Consider the following 23,830-nt stretch of genomic DNA (forward strand, 5'->3'; position numbering starts at 1 on the left):
GGTAAGTACATTAAATGTAAGATACTTTGCATAGATATAGTTCGAACTTTGAACCAAAACAATAATGTACACAGTTTTTCATAAAATGGCAATAAGCTATTTTAAAAGTGGACACACTGCAATTTTCAACAGTTCCTGGGGGAGGTAAGTACAGTTTAGTTATCACAGTAAGTAAAGCACTTACAAGTTCAGTCTCCGGGGCATAGGTAGCCTACCGTTGGGGGTTCAAATCAACCCCAAAAACCTAGCACCAGCAACACGGGCCGGTCAGGTGCAGAGGTCAAAGAGGAGCCAAAATAACATGGGTGCCTATACAGACAGGGGGTGCTCTGGTTCCGGCCTGCTGGCAGGTAGGTGCCCACGTCCTCGGGGTGCGGACCAGGGGGGTTTAAAGAGCACTGGGGGGGCAAGTAGGCACACAAAACACACCCTCAGAGGCACGGGGCGGCCGGGTGCAGTGGGCAAACAGGGCGTCTGGTTTGAAATAGGATTCAATGGAGGGACCCGGGGGTCACTCGGACGTTGCAGACAGGGCACAGGGGGGGGCTCTTGGGCCAGCCACCAACTAGGCAAGGGTGAGGGCTGCCTGCTGATCACTGCTGCACCGGTGGTTGGTTTCTCACAGGCCTGGGGGCTGCAGGTGCAGTGTTTCTCGTCAGATATCTTCGTCCCGGGCAGTCGGGGTCAGGGGGGTCCTCGGGATTCCCTCTGCAGCATCATCGTGGGGGTGAAGAGAGGTAAGTCCAGGGTGGACACGTCGTCGGAGTCACCTAGGGATCCCCTCTGGGTCATTGGTTTGTCTGGACACGGGCCAGGGGCGTCAGGTGCAGGGTGATGGGGACTCACGTTTCTGGAGTGAGGTGAGAGTCCCTTTAAAGATGGTTTCTTCTTTCTTTGGTTGGACAGGTCTGCTGTCCACAGGAGTTCTTGATCCTTTGTGGTTGCAGGGTAGTCCTCTGAGTCGGCAGAGGTCGCTGGGCCCGCATGATGCGTCGCTGGTGCAGGTTCTCTGAAGTTAGAGACAGGCCGGTAGGGCTAGGGCCAAAGCAGTTGTCTTCCTTCTCTGCGGGGTTTTTCAACTAGGCAGTCCTTCTTCTTTGTAGGTCATCAGGAATCTGATTTCCTGGGTTCAGGGTCGCCCCTAAATACTAAATTTAGGGGTGTGTTGGGGCTAGAGGGCAGTAGCCAATGGCTACTGTCCATGAGGGTAGCTACACCCTCCTGGTGCCTCCTCCCTTTGGGGAGGAGGGCACATCCCTATCCCTATTGAGCTAAATCCTCCAAACCAAGATGGAGGATTTTCTAAGGAGGGGGTCACTTCAGCTCTGGTCACCTTAGGGGTGGACCTGGCAGAGGGGGTGACTCCTCCTTGTTTTCCTCATTATTTCACCAGACTTGCCGCCAAAAGTGGGGGCTGCGTACAGGGGGTGGGCAATTCCACTAGCTGGAGTGCCCTGGGGCATTGTAACACCAGGCTTGAGCCTTTGAGGCTCACCTCCATGTGTTACAGTTCCTGCAGGGGGAGGTGTGAAGCACCTCCACCTAGGACAGGCTTTGTTTCTGGCCACAGAGTGCACAAAGGCACTCACCCCATGTGGTCAGAAACTCGTCTGGAAGTGGAAGGCTGGCACAGACCGGTCAGTCACACACTAATAGTAAGTGCGGGGATGAGCTTTTGTGCATGTCTCCTGGTCTCAAGCAGATTTGTTCCATTTTGCAAACTAACTTCCAAAACTAAGAGAGAATCCTGACAAATGGTACACACAGATAGACATGGCTGTGACAATATCAAAGGTGTTATGGGAAGACTTGGATGTGCTCTTTGATGTAGCAGTCCCGAAGGATTTAGGGGCAGAGTGCAAAAGGACAGCTGATTGGTTGAGTGAAGAGGCACAGAGAGTAGGAGCCACAAATGTTGTGCCGCCCATTTTTAAGAAAAACAACGAACAGGTCATTAATAATCTGTAGACAAAAATTCCCCAGAAAGAAATAGATTGCCCCAAGATTTTCAGAACCGGACAGAAAGTCAAGGAATCTGTCCATGCCTACATTGAGCGCCTGATGCAGGCTCAAAGAGAGAACAATGGAGTGAATGAACCAGTGAGAGATAATCTAGGAGGTTTGTGGTAATGTTTATTAGTGTTCCCCATCCTGAGATAAGCACACAGATACAGAAACACTGTGAGATGCTGGCAGCCCAAACCCTTAGATGAGAGTTTGCACTATGCCACGCATTGTAGCAATACACTTGAGACGATAGAGCTGAAAGAAAAGTTCATGGTTGCACAGACTAAGGGCCTGATTTAGATATTGACAGAGAAGTTACTCCGTCACAATGGTGGCAGATATCCAGTCTGTTGAAATCTAAATCCCATAGGATAGAATGGCATTTAGATTTCAGTGGGCAGGATATCCATCATCTATGTGATGGAGTAACCCATCTGCCAATATCTAAATCAGGCCCTAAGTTGGTTCAGGACATGGGAGTGAGAGCAGTAATAATGTTAAATATGAATGACGAGATGGATACTGCTAATGGAATGAGTATGATGGGTCCTGCAATGTCGTATGGAAGAGGGTTGTCAGGTCAGGGAAAAGGATGAGGAAAGGTAACCAGTGCAACAATAAGGGCAATGAAGAAAATATCCCCATATCACATTTGTAACAGGGTTGGACATTGGAAAAGAGAGTGCTGCTATAATCCTGACCTTCTTCAGGTTGAGCCTCAGATAACAGAGATGGGAGGGATTCCACAGGTGCCTCAGCCCCCAGTGAACCCCAAATTTCCAAAAGAAGGGATGTCACAGGTTCGCATAGCCCTGGGTCAGGCCCAAGAAGGATGCCTCCAATTTCAGGAAGATTCCCGAGCACAGAGAACAGCCTTCCAGCAGCACACATGGCAGGTTCCCATTATGTTTGAGAATTCCTTGGGGTACGAACAAGCCCAATGATGGTGCCTGAGGTGAGGAGAAAGAATGTGTGCTTGACGCAATCCTTGATGTGGATCCGAGTGGCCAATAAGTTGAAGGAGAGATCATCCCGTATTCTTTTTGATAGTTACTGGAGCTACCCGTTCGTCCATAAGGACGGTTGAGGTCTCTAATCTATCCCCCTCTGGAAAAGACATCCAGATTGGTGCCATTTCAAATACATTGCATAAAAACCAGGTTTCAGCCATAGTGCCAGTGAGGATTGGTCCGATAAGAGATAAACATCAATTTATTCTTTGTGATACTAGCCCAGTCAACTTGCTGGGATGTGATTTATTGAGCAAACTAAACAGTGTAATTTATTGTACATCAGAAGGAGTTGAGCCGGAGACCAATGCAGCAGATGCCGAATTCAAATGAAAATGTCCTGAGTCAGTAGTCCAACTATTTCAAGTTCTCACCACTGAGGACCTTCCCATTGATTTAAAGGCAACAGTAAGAGAAGAAGTATCAGACTTTATAGGCAAGGAGACAGGGCTAATAAAGGATGCAGCCCTGTTGCAAGCCAGGCTAAGGTTGGACGCAGTCTATCCAAAGGCTCATGGATTAAAACTATGACCAGAAGCAATTGCTGGAATAACCTCTGTTTTTGACAGCATGATAGCCCAGGGAATAACGAAAGAAGTCATCAGGAGTCCATGCAACTCTGCAATCATATCTTTACGGAAAGCAAGTAAAAAAAATAGAGGACAGTGCAGGATTTGAGAAAGATTAATCAAATCATAATTCTATGATATCCAGTGCTACCGAACTCTGTCTGTACCATTTCAGGAGTTGTTGAAGCGTCACACCTATGTCATGTGACATCTGCACAAGTGGCAGAACTGATTGCACTTACTAGAGCTTGTTGTGCCTCAGAGGGACTGAGAGTCACGATCTATACAGACAGCCAGTATGGATCTGGTGTTGTGCACGACTTTAGGCAACTATGGTCCCCAAGGTGTTACCTGACATTTATGGGTTCCCCAACACGCAACAGCATGTACACTTCCAATTTACTAAATGCTTAAGTGAAGGAAACAAAATGACTGAACGTAGAACAGAATCCCAACAAAATACCCAGGTCCTGACTGGACATGCTGGATGCACGTTGATGAAAAGGGGGACAAATTGAATGACCCAAAGGAACCTCCCTGAGACGGTACCAGTGATGAGACAGGCAATGGTCAGAGGTCTGTAGCTCCTTAGGCAAAGCAGTGACACAGCACATTTTACTGTAGCGGCTGGAGAGAGGGGAGTGATGCTAGAGTAGAGGATAGGACCAACCAGTGACACAGCACATTTCACTGTAGTGACTGGAGAGAGGGGAGTGATACTAGAACAGAGGGTAGGATCAAGCAGTGACACAGCACATTTCACTGTAGCTGCAAGAAAGAGGGCAGTGATGGTAGAGCCGAGGATAGGACCAAGCAGTGACAAAGCACATTTCACTGTAGCGTCTGGAGAGAGGGTAGTGATGCTTGAGCAGAAGATAGTACCAAGCAGTGACACAGCACATTTTACTGTAGCGACTGGAAAGAGGGCAGTGATACTAGAGCAGACGATAGGACCGAGCAGTGACACAGCACATTTCACTGTAGCAGCAAGAGATAGGGCAGTGATGCTAGAGCGGAGGATAGGACAAAGAAGTGACACAGCACAAATCACTGTAGTGGCTGGAGAGAGGGCAGTGATGCTAGAGCAGAGGATAGATGATTTTTTTTCTTGGCAGTACCTGCTTTACCAGATGCAAGGAAGAATGGTGCAGGATCCCTGCAACATTTTCATAATAATGGTGGCAGCTGGAGCGAGATGCATTGCACATGCGAGACAATCACACCAGTACTGCTGCTCCAGTGCTCATAAGAGCAAGCTTACTCTAGTCCCCGTTCCCAAAACGGGTTCAGCTATGATGTGTACTATCAAATTTTGTCACAACATATGAAGATCATATTGTTACTAATTGTTTTGTGTGTTAGTGGCTTCCAGTATCAGCTGCCCACAGCTCGGCATATTATCACTTACCTTAAACTTATGCATTTTCGTGCTCTGTGTTGTGAATGTGTTTTTAAACCAAACTTCCACAAAGCTGTATTGTTCTGGTCACCCACGTACTTTTGAAAATGTACCGTGTGATACTGATGCTAACATTTATTTTTGGGAAACTAGACATCCCGTTGGTTTCTGAAATCGTAAAATAGACTAAAGTAGCTTGAGGATCCGATGAAATTCTTCATCTCTCTAACAAATGCTACCCCCACTAACCATCTGTAGGAAGTTGGCTCTGTATATACTATTTCAAAGTAAGGAATAGTATGCACAGAGTCCAAGGGTTCCCCTTAGAGGTAAGATAGTGGCAAAAAGAGATAATTCTAATGCTCTATTTTGTGGTAGTGTGCTCAAGCAGTAGGCTTATCAGAGGAGTAGTGTTAAGCATTTGTTGTACACACACAGGCAATAAATGAGGAACACTCACTCAAAGACAAGTCCAGGCCAATAGGTTTTTGTATAGAAAAATATATTTTCTAAGTTTATTTTAAGAACCACAGGTTCAAGATTTACATGTAATACTTCAAATGAAAGGTATTGCAGGTAGGTACTTTAGGAACTTTGAATTAGCAAAATAGCATATACAGTTTTCACATAAATGACATATAGCTATTTTAAAACTAGACACAGTGCAATTTTAAACAGTTCCTGGGGGGAGTAAGAGTTTGTTAGTTTTTGCAGGTAAGTAAACCACCTACAGGGTTCAAGTTTGGGTCCAAGGTAGCCCACCGTTGGGGGTTCAGAGCAACCCCAAAGTTACCACACCAGCAGCTCAGGGCCGGTCAGGTGCAGAGGTCAAAGTGGTGCCTAAAACGCATAGGCTTCAAGTTCCAGTCTGCCAGCAGGTAAGTACCCGCGTCTTCGGAGGGCAGACCAGGGGGGTTTTGTAGGGCACCGTGGGGGACACAAGTCCACACAGAAAAGTACACCCTCAGCAGCACGGGGGCGGCCGGGTGCAGTGTGCAAACACGCGTCGGGTTTTCAATAGGTTTCAATGGGAGACCAAGGGGTCTCTTCAGCTATGCAGGCAGGCAAGGGGGGGGCTCCTCGGGGTAGCCACCACCTGGGCAAGGGAGAGGGCCACCTGGGGGTCGCTCCTGCACTGGAGGTCGGATCGTTCAGGCCCTAAGGGCTGCGGGTGCAGAGTCTTTACCAGGCGTCGGATCTTAGAAGCAGGCAGTCGCGGTCAGGGGGAGCCTCGGGGTTCCCTCTGCAGGCGTCGCTGTGGGGGTCAGGGGGGGCAACTCTGGCTACTCACGGTCTCGCATTCGCCGGGGAGTCCTCCCTGAAGTGTTTGTTCTCCACAAGTCGAGCCGGGGGCGTCGGGTGCAGAGTGCCAAGTCTCACGCTTCCGGCGGGAAACGCAAGTTGTTGCAAAGTTGCTTCTTTGTTTCAAAGTTGCAGTCTTTGGTGAACAGAGCCGCTGTCCTCTGGAGTTCTTGGTCCTTCTAGATGCAGGGCAGTCCTCTGAGGCTTCAGAGGTTGCTGGTCCCTGTGGAAAGCGTCGCTGGAGCAGTGTCTTTAGAAGTGGGGAGAAAGGCCGGTAGAGCTGGGGCCAAAGCAGTTGGTGTCTCCGTCTTCTCTGGAGAGTTTTTCAGCTTAGCAGTCCTCTTCTTAGGTTGCAGGAATCTGAGTTCCTAGGTTCTGGGGAGCCGTTAAATACTAAATTTAAGGGCATGTTTAGGTCTGGGGGGTTAGTAGCCAATGGCTACTAGCCCTGAGGGTGGGTACACCCTCTTTGTGCCTCCTCCCTGAGGGGAGGGGGGCACATCCCTAATCCTATTGGGGGAATCCTCCATCTGCAAGATGGAGGATTTCTAAAAGTTAGAGTCACATCAGCTCAGGACACCTTAGGGGCTGTCCTCACTGGCCAGTGACTCCTCCTTGTTTTTCTCATTATCTCCTCTGGCCTTGCCGCCAAAAGTGGGGCTGTGACAGGATGGGGCGGGCAACTCCACTAGCTGGAGTGCCCTGTGGTGCTGTAACAAAGGGGGTGAGCCTTTGAGGCTCACCGCCAGGTGTTACAGTTCCTGCAGGGGGAGGTGTGAAGCACCTCCACCCAGTACAGGCTTTGTTACTAGCCACAGAGTGACAAAGGCACTCTCCCCATGTGGCCAGCAACATGTCTGGTGTGTGGCAGGCTGTAAAAACCAGTCAGCCTACACGGGTAGTCGGTTAAGGTTTCAGGGGGCACCTCTAAGGTGCCCTCTGGGGTGTATGTTACAATAAAATGTGCACTGGCATCAGTGTGCATTTATTGTGCTGAGAAGTTTGATACCAAACTTCACAGTTTTCAGTGTAGCCATTATGGTGCTGTGGAGTTCGTGCATGACAGACTCCCAGACCATATACTCTTATGGCTACCCTGCACTTACAATGTCTAAGGTTTTGCTTAGACACTGTAGGGGCACAGTGCTCATGCACTGGTGCCCTCACCTATGGTATAGTGCACCCTGCCTTAGGGCTGTAAGGCCTGCTAGAGGGGTGACTTATCTATACTTCATAGGCAGTGTGAGGTTGGCATGGCACCCTGAGGGGAGTGCCATGTCGACTTAGTCGTTTTGTCCTCACTAGCACACACAAGCTGGCAAGCAGTGTGTCTGTGCTGAGTGAGGGGTCCCCAGGGTGGCATAAGACATGCTGCATCCCTTAGAGACCTTCCCTGGCATCAGGGCCCTGGGTACCAGGGGTACCAGTTACAAGGGACTTACCTGGATGCCAGGGTGTGCCAATTGTGGAAACAAAAGTACAGGTTAGGGAAAGAACACTGGTGCTGGGGGCTGGTTAGCAGGCCTCAGCACACTTTCAAATCAAAACTTAGCATCAGCAAAGGCAAAAAGTCAGGGGGTAACCATGCCAAGGAGGCATTTCCTTACAGCAAGTGATCGCATGTTGCAAACACCTTTGAGGCCTGGGAGCACTTCAGCAAATTGTCTGCTTTGAGGGTGAATTGGCACAAGGTTGATGTATATTCATCGCATTTCCCTGCTGGGAGGCATAACTTCCTAAACTCGGTGAGGAACTTTGATGGAATCTAATCACTTTCAAAAACCGGGGGCTGCGATATATCGAACTGTTGAACGAAAATGTTAAAACAGCCCTGCCCTCCCTATGACAATCTATACGATCCTGGCATACACTTCCCCTCTCTGTAAGGGGTAGAATAGCCCCTGATAGATGGTGCTACTCCCACGTCGCCGTACTTCTCTGCGCTTTACCACGACAGATAGCCAGAGCTGTGATTGGATAGATGGATGTATTACTCCTAAATGTAATCGTAGAGGCAGAGAACTGCACTGGCCAAACTTACACTTCTGGCAGATGAAGGAGGGCACGGCATCACCTGATCTAGAACTGTACTATCTCGCGGCACAAGTGCAGTGGGCGGCAAGATGGAGGGATATTTGTAGGTGTGCTTCTGAAAGTGGAGAGCTGTATGTACCCCCTTGAGGCACTCCACTGAGTCTATTTCTTATTCTACCTTGAGGGGTGCAGTTTTACAGGGAGGGGCTTCTGGTCAGAAAGTAGCAGTAAGTATGGGCTAGAGCCCTCTAGACAACGCATATGCAAATACTGTATGAGTGAGAGCTGCCATTAACATCATTATCTTCCGGCACAGGAATAGCTGGAGGGGGCTATCTATTTGAGAGGAGAAAGGACTGGACACTGTGGTGTAGTTGTTTGAGAACAGAAGACTAGTTGAGTTTTAGGACCTAGTAAGTGAATATGAGATCTCACTGCAGCCTTTTCTTTTATATGGGGCACTAGTCGCTACAATGCAGACCTGATGGCCACTGAAATCATCTGTGTCGTACCCCAGGGCTCATCCCTCTGCCCGAACCTCTTCAACGTCTACATGGCCCTGCTCACTAACATCGCCCGATCCCACAACCTCAACATCATCTCATACGCCGACGACACCCAGCTGATCCTCTCCCTCACCAAGGACTCCGCCAAGACCAACCTCCACGAAGGAATGAAGGCCATCGCCGAATGGATGAAGAGCAGCTGCCTTAAACTCAATTCCGACAAGACAGAAGTCCTCATCTTCGGCTCCATCCCCTCTGCATGGGATGACTCCTGGTGGCCTGCCACTCTCGGAGCCGCTCCAACTCCCACCGACCATGCATGCAACCTAGGATTCATCTTGGACTCCTCATTTTCCATGACCCAGCAAGTTAACGCCATCTCCTCCGCCTGCTTCAACACCCTCCGCATGCTCTGAAAGATCTACAAATGGATACCAACAAAAACCAGAACAGTCACGAAAGCCCTCGTAAGCAGCAAACTGGACAACGGCAATGCCCTCTACGCAGGAACCACGGCCAAACTCCAGAAGAGGCTGCAACGCATTCAGAACACCTCCGCACGCCTCATCCTGGACATCCCCCACCACTGCCACATCACAGACCACCTGAGAAACCTGCACTGGCTCCCAGTCAACAAGAGAATCACATTCAAACTTCTCACCCACGCTCACAAAGCACTGCACAACACCGGACCAGAATACCTCAACAGATGGCTCTCCTACACCCGACCCAGCATCTCCGCTCCGCCGACCTTGCCCTCGAACAGTCCCACGCGTCCGCAGAACTACAACCGGCGGTAGATCATTCTCGCATCTCGCCGTCAAAACATGGAACACTCTTCCCACCCACCTGCGCCAGACCAAAGACCTCATTTACTTCAGGAAACTTCTCAAGACCTGGCTGTTCGAGCAGTAGCAGCACCTCCCTCCCTTCTCCTCCCCCCCCCCAGCATCTTGAGACCCTTGCGTAGTGCGCTTTACAAATTCCTGGTTGATTGATTGATTGATTGATTGATTGGGAAACGCATATTAATGGCCCCAGAGCATTGACGTTTGAATTATATATGCACAACCAATGGGAAGCAGAGAGCAATTGAGTTTTATATCAGGTGCATCTCGTGCAATCCAAGGGTGAGCTGATTGATCTGTGGTAACAGTGGGCCATGGACAAGGAGACACCACCTAGCGATGGGAATTGGGGCAACATCTTAAAATCTTGCCCTCCCTCCGAGTTTCCAAGACTTCCAGATTTAAATTACTTCAGTATTACTACCTGCATAGGTTGAATATCACTAGCAAAATGATTATTCATATGTTCCCAAGTACGCATGCAGCCTCCCAAGAGGTAACGCACAGAGGGAGCAGATTTGTACCCGATAGTGTGAAGGTGTCCAATGCTAACAACTTATTGGGAAACAATTGTGAAGTTTGCTAACATATCCACAAAGGAACACTCCTTAATCCCCGGCAACCTGTATTCTAGGACTTTTCCCTGTGGCCAAATCAAACGCTGTTAAATCTAGAGTCATAGATCTGGCGTTAATATTAACTCATCGCCAGCTCAAAGCTTCAGATGGTTCTAGTCTATGGGGTGGAAAAAAGAGTCGATTGCCTTTTTATGGACACCAACAATGATGGACAATAATGTACATATAGTGCACCAAGCAGCCACTGTTCTAGAACGAGGATTTGTAATAGGCCGTCACTGGAATGTAACTCACCAGTGCAGATGGGCGTGGTACCCAGCCGAAGATGTATGCGGCATTCAAGAATACTATGGTATACGTGCAAGTGTGCAGCATCCCCAGTGGTGTTGTTTTTATGCATTTTCAGAGGTAAGTAGGCACATTTTTAAAGAGACATATTTTGTTTTCTGACAACATGATATTTTGTGGCTATTGTAAAGTCTCGATCCCTTGCAAGGTAACACAATATAAACAATTATAACAAGCTGCAGATAAGCAACATTAAAGCTTTGCAAGATTTAAACTGATGCAACATGTTATACCATGGAAAGTTAATAAAATAGGTTTAAAAAGCCGATGTGTGTAGAAAAAGCATTTTATAATCTAGATTTTTTTGATGTTTAACATTTTAATGGATTTTAATTATTATTAAATAACAAAAATATTTATATGAATTTATTACATTAGTAATACTTGAAAACACTACGTTTCCGGTAGCTTTTATTAGTTCATTCTAATGTTATCTTACAATTCTATAATATTGCAGTAAAATATATTTTGGTTGTAGATATGTTTATAGTTTCTCTATTATTTACACTTGTTTTAGTAATTTTTATATTACGTTTAGACATTCAATATTATATTAGCAGATATTTTGACATCGGCATTTAATACATAGACATTTTTGTAATATTTAGGAGTCCAAGCTGGCTGCTACCCCCACAGGCACCACTGGCAGCTACCCCCACAGGCACCACTGGCAGCTACCACCACAGGCAGCACTGGATACTACCCCCCACAGACAGCACTGGATACTACCCCCCACAGACAGCACTGGATACTACCCCCCACAGACAGCACTGGATACTACCCCCCACAGGCAGCACTGGATACTACCCCCCACAGACAGCACTGGATACTACCCCCACAGGCAGCACTGGATACTACCCCCACAGGCAGCACTGGATACTACCCCCACAGGCAGCACTGGATACTACCCCCACAGGCAGCACTGGATACTACCCCCCACAGGCAGCACTGGATACTACCCCCCACAGACAGCACTAGATACTACCCCCACAGGCAGCACTGGATACTACCCCCACAGGCAGCACTGGATACTACCCCCACAGACAGCACTGGATACTACCCCCACAGACAGCACTGGATACTACCCCCACAGGCAGCACTGGATACTACCCCCCACAGGCAGCACTGGATACTACCCCCACAGGCAGCACTGGATACTACCCCCACAGGCAGCACTGGATACTACCCCCACAGACAGCACTGGATACTACCCCCACAGACAGCACTGGATACTACCCCCACAGACAGCACTGGATACTACCCCCCACAGACAGCACTGGATACTACCCCCCACAGGCACCACTGGATACTACCCCCCACAGACAGCACTGGATACTACCCCCCACAGACAGCACTGGATACTACCCCCACAGACAGCACTGGATACTACCCCCCACAGGCAGCACTGGATACTACCCCCCACAGGCAGCACTGGATACTACCCCCACAGGCACCACTGGATACTACCCCCACAGGCAGCACTGGATACTAACCCCCACACCCAGCACTGGATACTACCCCCACAGACAGCACTGGATACTACCCCCACAGGCAGCACTGGATACTACCCCCCACACCCAGCACTGGATACTACCCCCACAGGCAGCACTGGATACTACCCCCACAGACAGCACTGGATACTACCCCCACAGACAGCACTGGATACTACCCCCCACAGACACCACTGGATACTACCCCCACAGGCACCACTGGATACTACCCCCACAGGCACCACTGGATACTACCCCCCACAGACAGCACTGGATACTACCCCCACAGATAGCACTGGATACTACCCCCACAGGCACCACTGGATACTACCCCCACAGGCAGCACTGGATACTACCCCCCACAGACAGCACTGGATACTACCCCCACAGGCACCACTGGATACTACCCCCACAGACAGCACTGGATACTACCCCCCACAGACAGCACTGGATACTACCCCCCACAGACAGCACTGGATACTACCCCCACAGGCAGCACTGGATACTACCCCCCACAGGCAGCACTGGATACTACCCCCCACAGGCAGCACTGGATACTAGCCCCACAGGCAGCACTGGATACTACCCCCCACACCCAGCACTGGATACTACCCCCACAGGCACCACTGGATACTACCCCCACAGACAGCACTGGATACTACCCCCCACAGACAGCACTGGATACTACCCCCACAGGCAGCACTGGATACTACCCCCCACAGGCACCACTGGCAGCTACCACCACACCGGCACCACTGGATACTACCCCCACAGACAGCACTGGATACTACCCCCCACAGACAGCACTGGATACTACCCCCACAGACAGCACTGGATACTACCCCCCACAGACAGCACTGGATACTACCCCCACAGGCAGCACTGGATACTACCCCCACAGGCACCACTGGATACTACCCCCACAGGCAGCACTGGATACTACCCCCACAGGCAGCACTGGATACTACCCCCCACACCCAGCACTGGATACTACCCCCACAGACAGCACTGGATACTACCCCCACAGGCAGCACTGGATACTACCCCCCACACCCAGCACTGGATACTACCCCCACAGGCACCACTGGATACTACCCCCACAGACAGCACTGGATACTACCCCCACAGACAGCACTGGATACTACCCCCACAGGCAGCACTGGATACTACCCCCCACAGACAGCACTGGATACTACCCCCACAGGCACCACTGGATACTACCCCCACAGACAGCACTGGATACTACCCCCCACAGACAGCACTGGATACTACCCCCACAGACAGCACTGGATACTACCCCCACAGGCACCACTGGATACTACCCCCCACAGGCAGCACTGGATACTACCCCCACAGACAGCACTGGATACTACCCCCACAGGCAGCACTGGATACTACCCCCACAGACAGCACTGGATACTACCCCCCACAGACAGCACTGGATACTACCCCCACAGGCAGCACTGGATACTACCCCCACAGGCAGCACTGGATACTACCCCCCACACCCAGCACTGGATACTACCCCCACAGACAGCACTGGATACTACCCCCACAGGCAGCACTGGATACTACCCCCCACACCCAGCACTGGATACTACCCCCACAGGCAGCACTGGATACTACCCCCACAGGCACCAATGGCAGCTACCACCACACCCAGCAGTGGATACTACCCCCACAGGCAGCACTGGATACTACCCCCACAGACACACTGGATACTACCCCCCACAGGCAGCACTGGATACTACCCCCCACAGACAGCACTGGATACTACCCCCCACAGACAGCACTGGATACTACCCCCACAGGCAGCACTGGATACTACCCCCCACAGGCACCACTGGCAGCTACCACCACACAGGCACCACTGGCAGCTACCACCACACAGGCAGCACTGGATACTACCCCCACAGGCAGCACTGGATACTACCCCCCACAGGCACCACTGGCAGCTACCACCACACAGGCAGCACTGGATACTACCCCCACAGGCAGCACTGGATACTACCCCCCACAGGCAGCACTGGATACTACCCCCACAGACAGCACTGGATACTACCCCCACAGACAGCACTGGATACTACCCCCCACAGGCAGCACTGGATACTACCCCCCACAGGCAGCACTGGCTGCTACCCCAACAGGCACCACTGGCAGCTACCACCACACCGGCAGCACTGGATACTACCCCCACAGGCAGCACTGGATATTACCCCCACAGACAGCACTGGATACTACCCCCCACAGGCAGCACTGGATACTACCCCCCACAGACAGCACTGGATACTACCCCCCACAGACAGCACTGGATACTACCCCCACAGGCAGCACTGGATACTACCCCCCACAGGCACCACTGGCAGCTACCACCACACAGGCACCACTGGCAGCTACCACCACACAGGCAGCACTGGATACTACCCCCACAGGCAGCACTGGATACTACCCCCACAGACAGCACTGGATACTACCCCCCACAGGCAGCACTGGCTGCTACCCCAACAGGCACCACTGGCAGCTACCACCACACCGGCAGCACTGGATACTACCCCCACAGGCAGCACTGGATACTACCCCCACAGACAGAACTGAATACTACCCCCCACAGGCAGCACTGGATACTACCCCCCACAGACAGCACTGGATACTACCCCCCACAGACAGCACTGGATACTACCCCCCACAGACAGCACTGGATACTACCCCCACAGGCAGCACTGGATACTACCCCCCACAGACAGCACTGGATACTACCCCCACAGGCAGCACTGGATACTACCCCCACAGGCAGCACTGGATACTACCCCCCACAGACAGCACTGGATACTACCCCCACAGACAGCACTGGATACTACCCCCCACAGGCAGCACTGGATACTACCCCCCCCACAGACAGCACTGTATACTACCCCCCACAGACAGCACTGGATACTACCCCCACAGGCAGCACTGGATACTACCCCCCACAGGCACCACTGGAAGCTACCACCACACAGGCACCACTGGCAGCTACCACCACACAGGCACCACTGGCAGCTACCACCACACAGGCAGCACTGGATACTACCCCCACAGGCAGCACTGGATACTACCCCCCACAGGCACCACTGGCAGCTACCACCACACAGGCAGCACTGGATACTACCCCCACAGGCAGCACTGGATACTACCCCCACAGGCAGCACTGGATACTACCCCCAAAGACAGCACTGGATTCTACCCCCCACAGACAGCACTGTATACTACCCCCCACAGACAGCACTGGATACTACCCCCCACAGACAGCACTGGATACTACCCCCCACAGACAGCACTGGATACTACCCCCACAGACAGCACTGGCAGCTACCCCCCACAGGCAGCACTGGCAGCTACCCCCACTGCCAGCCCTGGCTGCTACCCCCTCACATGCAGCACTAGATACTACCCCCACAGACAGCACTGGTTACTACCCCCACAGACAGCACTGGATACTACCCCCCACAGACAGCACTGGTTACTACCCCCACAGACAGCACTGGTTACTACCCCCCACAGGCAGCACTGGTTACTACCCCCCACAGGCAGCACTGGTTACTACCCCCCACAGGCAGCACTGGTTACTACCCCCCACAGACAGCACTAGATACTACCCCCACAGACAGCACTGGATACTACCCCCCACAGGCAGCACTGGATACTACCCCCCACAGGCAGCACTGGCAGCTACCCCCACACCCAGCACTGGCTGCTACCACCACACAGGCAGCACTGGATACTACCCCCACAGACAGCACTGGATACTACCCCCACAGGCAGCACTGGATACTACCCCCCACAGGCACCACTGGCAGCTACCACCACACAGGCACCACTGGCAGCTACCACCACACAGGCAGCACTGGATACTACCCCCACAGGCAGCACTGGATACTACCCCCACAGACAGCACTGGATACTACCCCCCACAGGCAGCACTGGATACTACCCCCCACAGACAGCACTGGATACTACCCCCCACAGACAGCACTGGATACTACCCCCACAGGCAGCACTGGATACTACCCCCCACAGACAGCACTGGATACTACCCCCACAGGCAGCACTGGATACTACCCCCACAGGCAGCACTGGATACTACCCCCCACAGACAGCACTGGATACTACCCCCACAGACAGCACTGGATACTACCCCCCACAGGCAGCACTGGATACTACCCCCCCCACAGACAGCACTGTATACTACCCCCCACAGACAGCACTGGATACTACCCCCACAGGCAGCACTGGATACTACCCCCCACAGGCACCACTGGAAGCTACCACCACACAGGCACCACTGGCAGCTACCACCACACAGGCACCACTGGCAGCTACCACCACACAGGCAGCACTGGCAGCTACCACCACACAGGCAGCACTGGATACTACCCCCACAGGCAGCACTGGATACTACCCCCCACAGGCACCACTGGCAGCTACCACCACACAGGCAGCACTGGATACTACCCCCACAGGCAGCACTGGATACTACCCCCACAGGCAGCACTGGATACTACCCCCAAAGACAGCACTGGATTCTACCCCCCACAGACAGCACTGTATACTACCCCCCACAGACAGCACTGGATACTACCCCCCACAGACAGCACTGGATACTACCCCCCACAGACAGCACTGGATACTACCCCCACAGACAGCACTGGCAGCTACCCCCCACAGGCAGCACTGGCAGCTACCCCCACTGCCAGCCCTGGCTGCTACCCCCTCACATGCAGCACTAGATACTACCCCCACAGACAGCACTGGTTACTACCCCCACAGACAGCACTGGATACTACCCCCCACAGACAGCACTGGTTACTACCCCCACAGACAGCACTGGTTACTACCCCCCACAGGCAGCACTGGTTACTACCCCCCACAGGCAGCACTGGTTACTACCCCCCACAGGCAGCACTGGTTACTACCCCCCACAGACAGCACTAGATACTACCCCCACAGACAGCACTGGATACTACCCCCCACAGGCAGCACTGGATACTACCCCCCACAGGCAGCACTGGCAGCTACCCCCACACCCAGCACTGGCTGCTACCACCACACAGGCAGCACTGGATACTACCCCCACAGACAGCACTGGATACTACCCCCACAGGCAGCACTGGATACTACCCCCCACAGGCACCACTGGCAGCTACCACCACACAGGCACCACTGGCAGCTACCACCACACAGGCAGCACTGGATACTACCCCCACAGGCAGCACTGGATACTACCCCCACAGACAGCACTGGATACTACCCCCCACAGGCAGCACTGGATACTACCCCCCACAGACAGCACTGGATACTACCCCCCACAGACAGCACTGGATACTACCCCCACAGGCAGCACTGGATACTACCCCCCACAGGCACCACTGGCAGCTACCACCACACAGGCACCACTGGCAGCTACCACCACACAGGCACCACTGGATACTACCCCCCACAGGCAGCACTGGCAGCTACCACCACACAGGCAGCACTGGATACTACCCCCACAGGCAGCACTGGATACTACCCCCCACAGGCAGCACTGGATACTACCCCCACAGACAGCACTGGATACTACCCCCACAGACAGCACTGGATACTACCCCCCACAGGCAGCACTGGCAGCTACCCCCACTGCCAGCACTGGCAGCTACCACCACACAGGCAGCACTGGATACTACCCCCACAGACAGCACTGGATACTACCCCCAAAGACAGCACTGGATACTACCCCCCACAGACAGCACTGGTTACTACCCCCCACAGACAGCACTGGTTACTACCCCCCACAGGCAGCACTGGTTACTACCCCCCACAGGCAGCACTGGATACTACCCCCACAGACAGCACTAGATACTACCCCCACAGACAGCACTGGATACTACCCCCCACAGGCAGCACTGGATACTACCCCCCACAGGCAGCACTGGCAGCTACCCCCACACCCAGCACTGGCTGCTACCACCACACAGGCAGCACTGGATACTACCCCCACAGACAGCACTGGATACTACCCCCACAGACAGCACTGGATACTACCCTCCACAGACAGCACTGGATACTACCCCCCACAGGCAGCACTGGCAGCTACTCCCACTGCCAGCCCTGGCTGCTACCCCCTCACATGCAGCACTGGATACTACCCCCCACAGACAGCACTGGATACTACCCCCCACAGACAGCACTGGATACTACCCCCACAGGCAGCACTGGATACTACCCCCACTGCCAGCACTGGCAGCTACCCCCACACAGGCAGCACTGGATACTACCCCCAAAGACAGCACTGGATACTACCCCCCACAGGCAGCCCTGGCTGCTACCCCCTCACATGCAGCACTGGATACTACCCCCCACAGACAGCACTGGATACTACCCCCCACAGACAGCACTGGATACTACCCCCACAGGCAGCACTGGATACTACCCCCACTGCCAGCACTGGCTGCTACCCCCTCACATGCAGCACTGGATACTACCCCCCACAGGCAGCACTGGATACTACCCCCCACAGGCAGCCCTGGCTGCTACCCCCTCACATGCAGCACTGGATACTACCCCCCACAGACAGCACTGGATACTACCCCCACAGACAGCACTGGATACTACCCCCACAGGCAGCACTGGATACTACCCCCACTGCCAGCACTGGCAGCTACCCCCACACAGGCAGCACTGGATACTACCCCCACAGACAGCACTGGATACTACCCCCAAAGACAGCACTGGATACTACCCCCAAAGACAGCACTGGATACTACCCCCCACAGACAGCACTGGATACTACCCCCCACAGACAGCACTAGATACTACCCCCCACAGACAGAACTAGATACTACCCCCCACAGACAGCACTAGATACTACCCCCCACAGACAGCACTAGATACTACCCCCCACAGACAGCACTAGATACTACCCCCCACAGACAGCACTGGATACTACCCCCCACAGGCAGAACTGGCAGCTACCCCCACTGCCAGCACTGGCTGCTACCACCACACAGGCAGCACTGGATACTACCCCACAGACAGCACTGGATACTACCTCCAAAGACAGCACTGGATACTACTCCCCACAGGCAGCACTGACTGCTACCCACCACAGGCAGCACTGGATGCTACCCCCGCAGCAAGCACTGGCTGCTACCCCCGCAGCAAGCACTGGCTGCTACCCCCGCAGGCAGCACTGGGTGCTAACCCCGCAGCCAGCACTGGGTGCTAACCCCGCAGCCAGCACTGGGTGCTACCCCCGCCAGCACTGGCTGCTAACCCCATAGCCAGCACTGGCTGCTAACCCCATAGCCAGCACTGGCTGCTAACCCCATAGCCAGCACTGGATGCTACCCCACAGGCAGCACCGGCTGCTACCCCCGCAGGCAGCACCGGCTGCTACCCCCGCAGGCAGCATTGGCTGCTATCCCCGCAGCCAGCAGTGGCAGCTACCCCCGCAGCCAGCACTGGATGCTGCCCCGCAGCCAGCACTGTGTGCTACCTCCACAGGCAGCACTGAGTGCTACCCCCACAGCCAGCACTGGATGCTACCCCACAGGCAGCACCGGCTGCTACCCACACAGGCAGCACCGGCTGCTACCCCCCGCAGGCAGCACTGGCTGCTACCCCCGCAGCCAGCAGTGGCAGCTACCCCTGCAGCCAGCACTGGATGCTACCCCCGCAGCCAGCACTGGATGCTAACCCCAGAGGCAGCACTGACTGCGAACCCCAGAGGCAGCACTGGCTGCTACCCCCACACAGACAACTATGGCCGGTTACTGGTGCTCTCGGGGCATCATCACTGTTGTGGTTGGTCCCTCAAGGACAAATATGCTGCTATTGCTTATCACTTCTTGTTAAGTTTGTGTGACCAGTAGGAGTAATATAATAATATCATGTGTGTATCTGTATCTCTCTGCATTTCTATCTGTGCTCCTTCAGTGTTGTCCTTTCCTGATGCTCCTTTTCACGTGGGTTGTTCTCTTAAGTATGTTTGCACCACAGAGTGTCATGTTTAAAACCTTTAGCTCTTTTTTCAAGAGGTCTGATTTAAAGGTCATGGTGTGATCTGTGTCTGTACTTTGGTGGTTGGGGTTGATGGGGTTCATGCCTGAGTGTTTCTAGTAACTGAAATGTACGTGCCCTCGCCCATAGCCACTCTCATGGAAATCTATTTTTCAAGTGTGTAGCTCTTTAAACTTTGAGCTCGTTTTTCACACTTTGTTTCATCATTGGGATGGAATGTCACCTACTTGATGTACAGTCGTCCCCTTGTCCTGCGTGCCAGAACTGCATATACCTGTGATCCTGTTTTTTTTATTTTTGGTTAAAGACCCACATTGATCCTGTGTGCATGGGGTGACCTATGTCTGGCCTGTGACAATGATCACTTCTGGAACTTGTTCTAAATTGCACATCCTCATAGTGACGGAGTCATGAATTTCATGCATGGAGCATGGCAGAGGCTGCATGCTATGGATGATGAATGATAAGGACAGGCCTTTTTACCTGTGAAACATGAATACACAATTACAGGCCCATTCATGTAAATTGGAGCTGCTAAAGATGAAACCTAAATCCTAAACAATGACATCCTGGTTCTTGTACATGTTATGTGCTTGGGTGCTAGGACGATAGTATGCTGCTCAGGAGTGATACAGGCCTGCGGGCCCATTTTGGAAGGCCACAGCCTGGCACAGATTACTAGATGGAGGAGAGGTTTTTTCCTAAACCTCATTTGTGTATTAGTAGGAGATGGCAGGGGGTGCAGGATGAGGCCAGCAGTATCTGTTGATAGGAAAATGAGTCCTTTGAAGAGGCTCAAATTATTGTCTCTCTTGCTGATCTCATATCCCTCTCTGGTTCACACTCCGCCTGGAGACTGTCCTGCTGGGCAGAGCACCATTGCAGACAAAGGCCATACCTGGAAGTTGGCTTGGGCAGGACACATGAAAAGGCGGCCCGACCCAACTGGTTTCAAGGAAGCAGACATGGAATATCCATCCTGTCTGTGAAATCACTAGAAATATGGGAACCCAAGCCCCATTGTTGTTCATTGTTGTGATTCCTTCCACTCATTTTGCATGTTCTCTACCCGGCTGTATTGCACAGCCGAGTGGAGAACATGCCCAGGCTCCTATTCCCAGTCTGAGCGGGGAAGCAGGCCGCTCAGACCAATCACAATGCTGCTGTCATGCTGGTGACAGCAGCATCGTGATTGGCTGGGAGCCTGTGTGCACCCAGGAAGAGGACGAGGACAGAGGGAAGAAGTACGCATCTACCCCACAGGTAAAAAAAAATCTCATGTGTTTTTTTGCATCCCCTCCCTCCCCCACTTACCCCAGCCACCCCTGTTGAGTGGCAGCCACACTGCACACAAAAGCACACCAAAAGACACATGCACACAAATAAATAGACAAATGTCTGCATGGACACACAACCAGATGCCAATGGTCCATGCATACTTACTCCGACACAGGCCACATAACTATGTGATTACTGCGTAAAGGTTGGGAGAGTAATTCTTGTTTTGCTTCTTTCAGGAAGACCCTTGGAAAGCTCTGGGCCCCAAACTCCCCGGACCATTGCTCTCCAGCCAGTATATTTACCTGGTGGAGGCACCACCCAGGCTGGAGGGTGAACCATTGGCGTCTCTGCATCTCTAACCTAGACAGTCACATACACAGACCTGCACATACACAATGGTAGATCTGTAACTGAACAGGACTCACGGCTGCCACTCACCCTCATGGAGGTGTACTGTTCCTCTTCCCTGAGTTTAGACTCCAGAATGTATCCCATCTCTTTCCTCAGAAGACACAGCCAGTCCTGGAGCTTCACCTGCAGAGAGGAAAGCACACAAGTGACAACTGTAGATCTCTAAAGTGAAGTTGATCACTTGATAATAAACACTACATAGTGATCCACACATATGCAAATTTTAAAAAACAGCCACATATTCGCCTTTTAATTACCAGTCATACATATCTTGATTTGTAAATTTTAATCACAGTTTTCCAAGTTAGAAGCGTCAACCACACCTACCCAAGATGTAAGCTCCACGCCACACATATACAGATTTTAAGTCTGCTTGTATTATGAAACAATTTTTCACCCAAAAAATAATAGATTTGCTCTTAATAGTTTAGCTTTTGTAAGGTCTGTTGCTTTTGTATATTTGATGTGATTTGTTTTAGACATTTTACCTCAATGGGTTTGCACCTGCTTTTAGTGTATATAGTATAAATCCAATGTTTTATTAGTATGTAAAAAATGTTTCTCATAATTGCAGCCCTGGTGAAGATTGTAATTCAACAGCGAAACGTGTTGACTGCCTTGCTGAGTTTTATGCTGTTTACTGGAAAAAGAATAAATAAATAATCTATAAAAGAAGTCTGGACTGCCTTGGTTATTTGGACATAAAGACTGTTATATTTTAGTTGTTTTTGTCTCTCTGTTTGAGTATGAATTTAGAAGTTTGGATTTGGGGCAGGTGATCCAGGGAGGTAGACAACACTATTGCCTATTTAAATAGAAGATTTACAGGAACCAGCCAGTGGGTGCTGGGAGGTGCCTTTAGCTGTCCATATTTTGTTAAATGTATGAGAGGGGCCGATGAGAGCTGAGTAGAAGAAGAGGATTAGGGCCTTCAGTAGGCAAGAGCTAAGAGGAGCAAATGAGAGGTGCGTAGAGGAAGAGGAGTATAGTGAAAAGTAGGTTTTAGACCTGGCATCCTTGGAGTTGTGTTCCCCGTAACTTTTTGCTTTCAACCCTCCTGTCTGCTAACTTTGTATTACTGATTGTATGACTCTGCACACTTTACCACTGCTAATCTGTGCTAATGTGCTTGTGCTCTCTCCTTAAAACATGAGAAGATTGGCTAATACCCGATTGCCACACTTAAGGTGCTTGTAAGGTCCTAGTAGAGTGGAACTACCTATGCCCGGGGCCTGTACATTAAATGCTACTAGTGGGCCTGCAGCTATGATTGTGCCACCCACTTAAGCTGTACTTTAAACATGCCTCAGGTCTGCCTTTGCAGCATGTATATGGAGTTAGAAACTGCCATTTCGACCTGGCAAAATAAATCTTTTGCTAGGCCCAACTGTTACTTTTAAATTTTACATGTACTTGTGGTAAAAAAACTCCTAAAGTCTTTTTCCGCTACTGCAAGGCCTTTCTCTTCAATAGGATAACTTTGGAGACCCCTTATTACATTTTATAAGTATCATTTCCAAACGGGAACAGATACTTAGTTCATGTTTGGTGTCTTTGAAATCGTATTGAAAAATCCTATCCTACGGTAAAGTTGTATCTAAAATTACAATTTTGAAAATGCCACTTTCAGAAAGTTGCAATTTTTCTGCCTTAGCCATTTGGTGCCTTCAGCCTATCTCTGGGTCGCATGACTGGGTGTGAATGACAGTTGGGCTTGGTATATTTCTCCTAGACAGCCACACACTGTAGGGAGCTTAGGCGTGTGTCTGTATCGGTCCTCATTGGCAGGATGGGAGAGAGGAGCTGGACTCAGCCTCACTTGAATAGGATGTGTTATTTCTCCACACAAAGGGTTGCATTTCCCCTGATGTTAGTCTGGAGCCAGGGCAGAGAAGGTCAGGGCATCTGTGCACGTCAAAGGCCTGTCTATAGAAGCTTCTCTCACTTCAGAGGCACAACTGGGTATCTACACTGGACCTCAAACAGCACCACTTAATTTCACTTCTGGTC

General features: G+C 51.6%; 1 protein-coding gene across 1 annotated transcript in view; it reads right to left on the reverse strand.

Annotated features, from left to right (window-relative positions):
• The window catches only part of LOC138282989 (E3 ubiquitin-protein ligase TRIM39-like), a 119,367-nt gene that overhangs the window by 82,644 nt on the left and 12,893 nt on the right, over positions 1-23,830 (reverse strand). Inside the window, exon 2 of the mRNA XM_069221082.1 lies at positions 21,848-21,943. Coding sequence (XP_069077183.1) covers positions 21,848-21,943 — 96 coding nt within the window. The remainder of the gene's footprint in view (positions 1-21,847; positions 21,944-23,830) is intronic.

This window comes from Pleurodeles waltl, chromosome 2_2 (assembly GCF_031143425.1).
Source record: "Pleurodeles waltl isolate 20211129_DDA chromosome 2_2, aPleWal1.hap1.20221129, whole genome shotgun sequence".
Lineage (NCBI taxonomy): Eukaryota > Metazoa > Chordata > Amphibia > Caudata > Salamandridae > Pleurodeles > Pleurodeles waltl.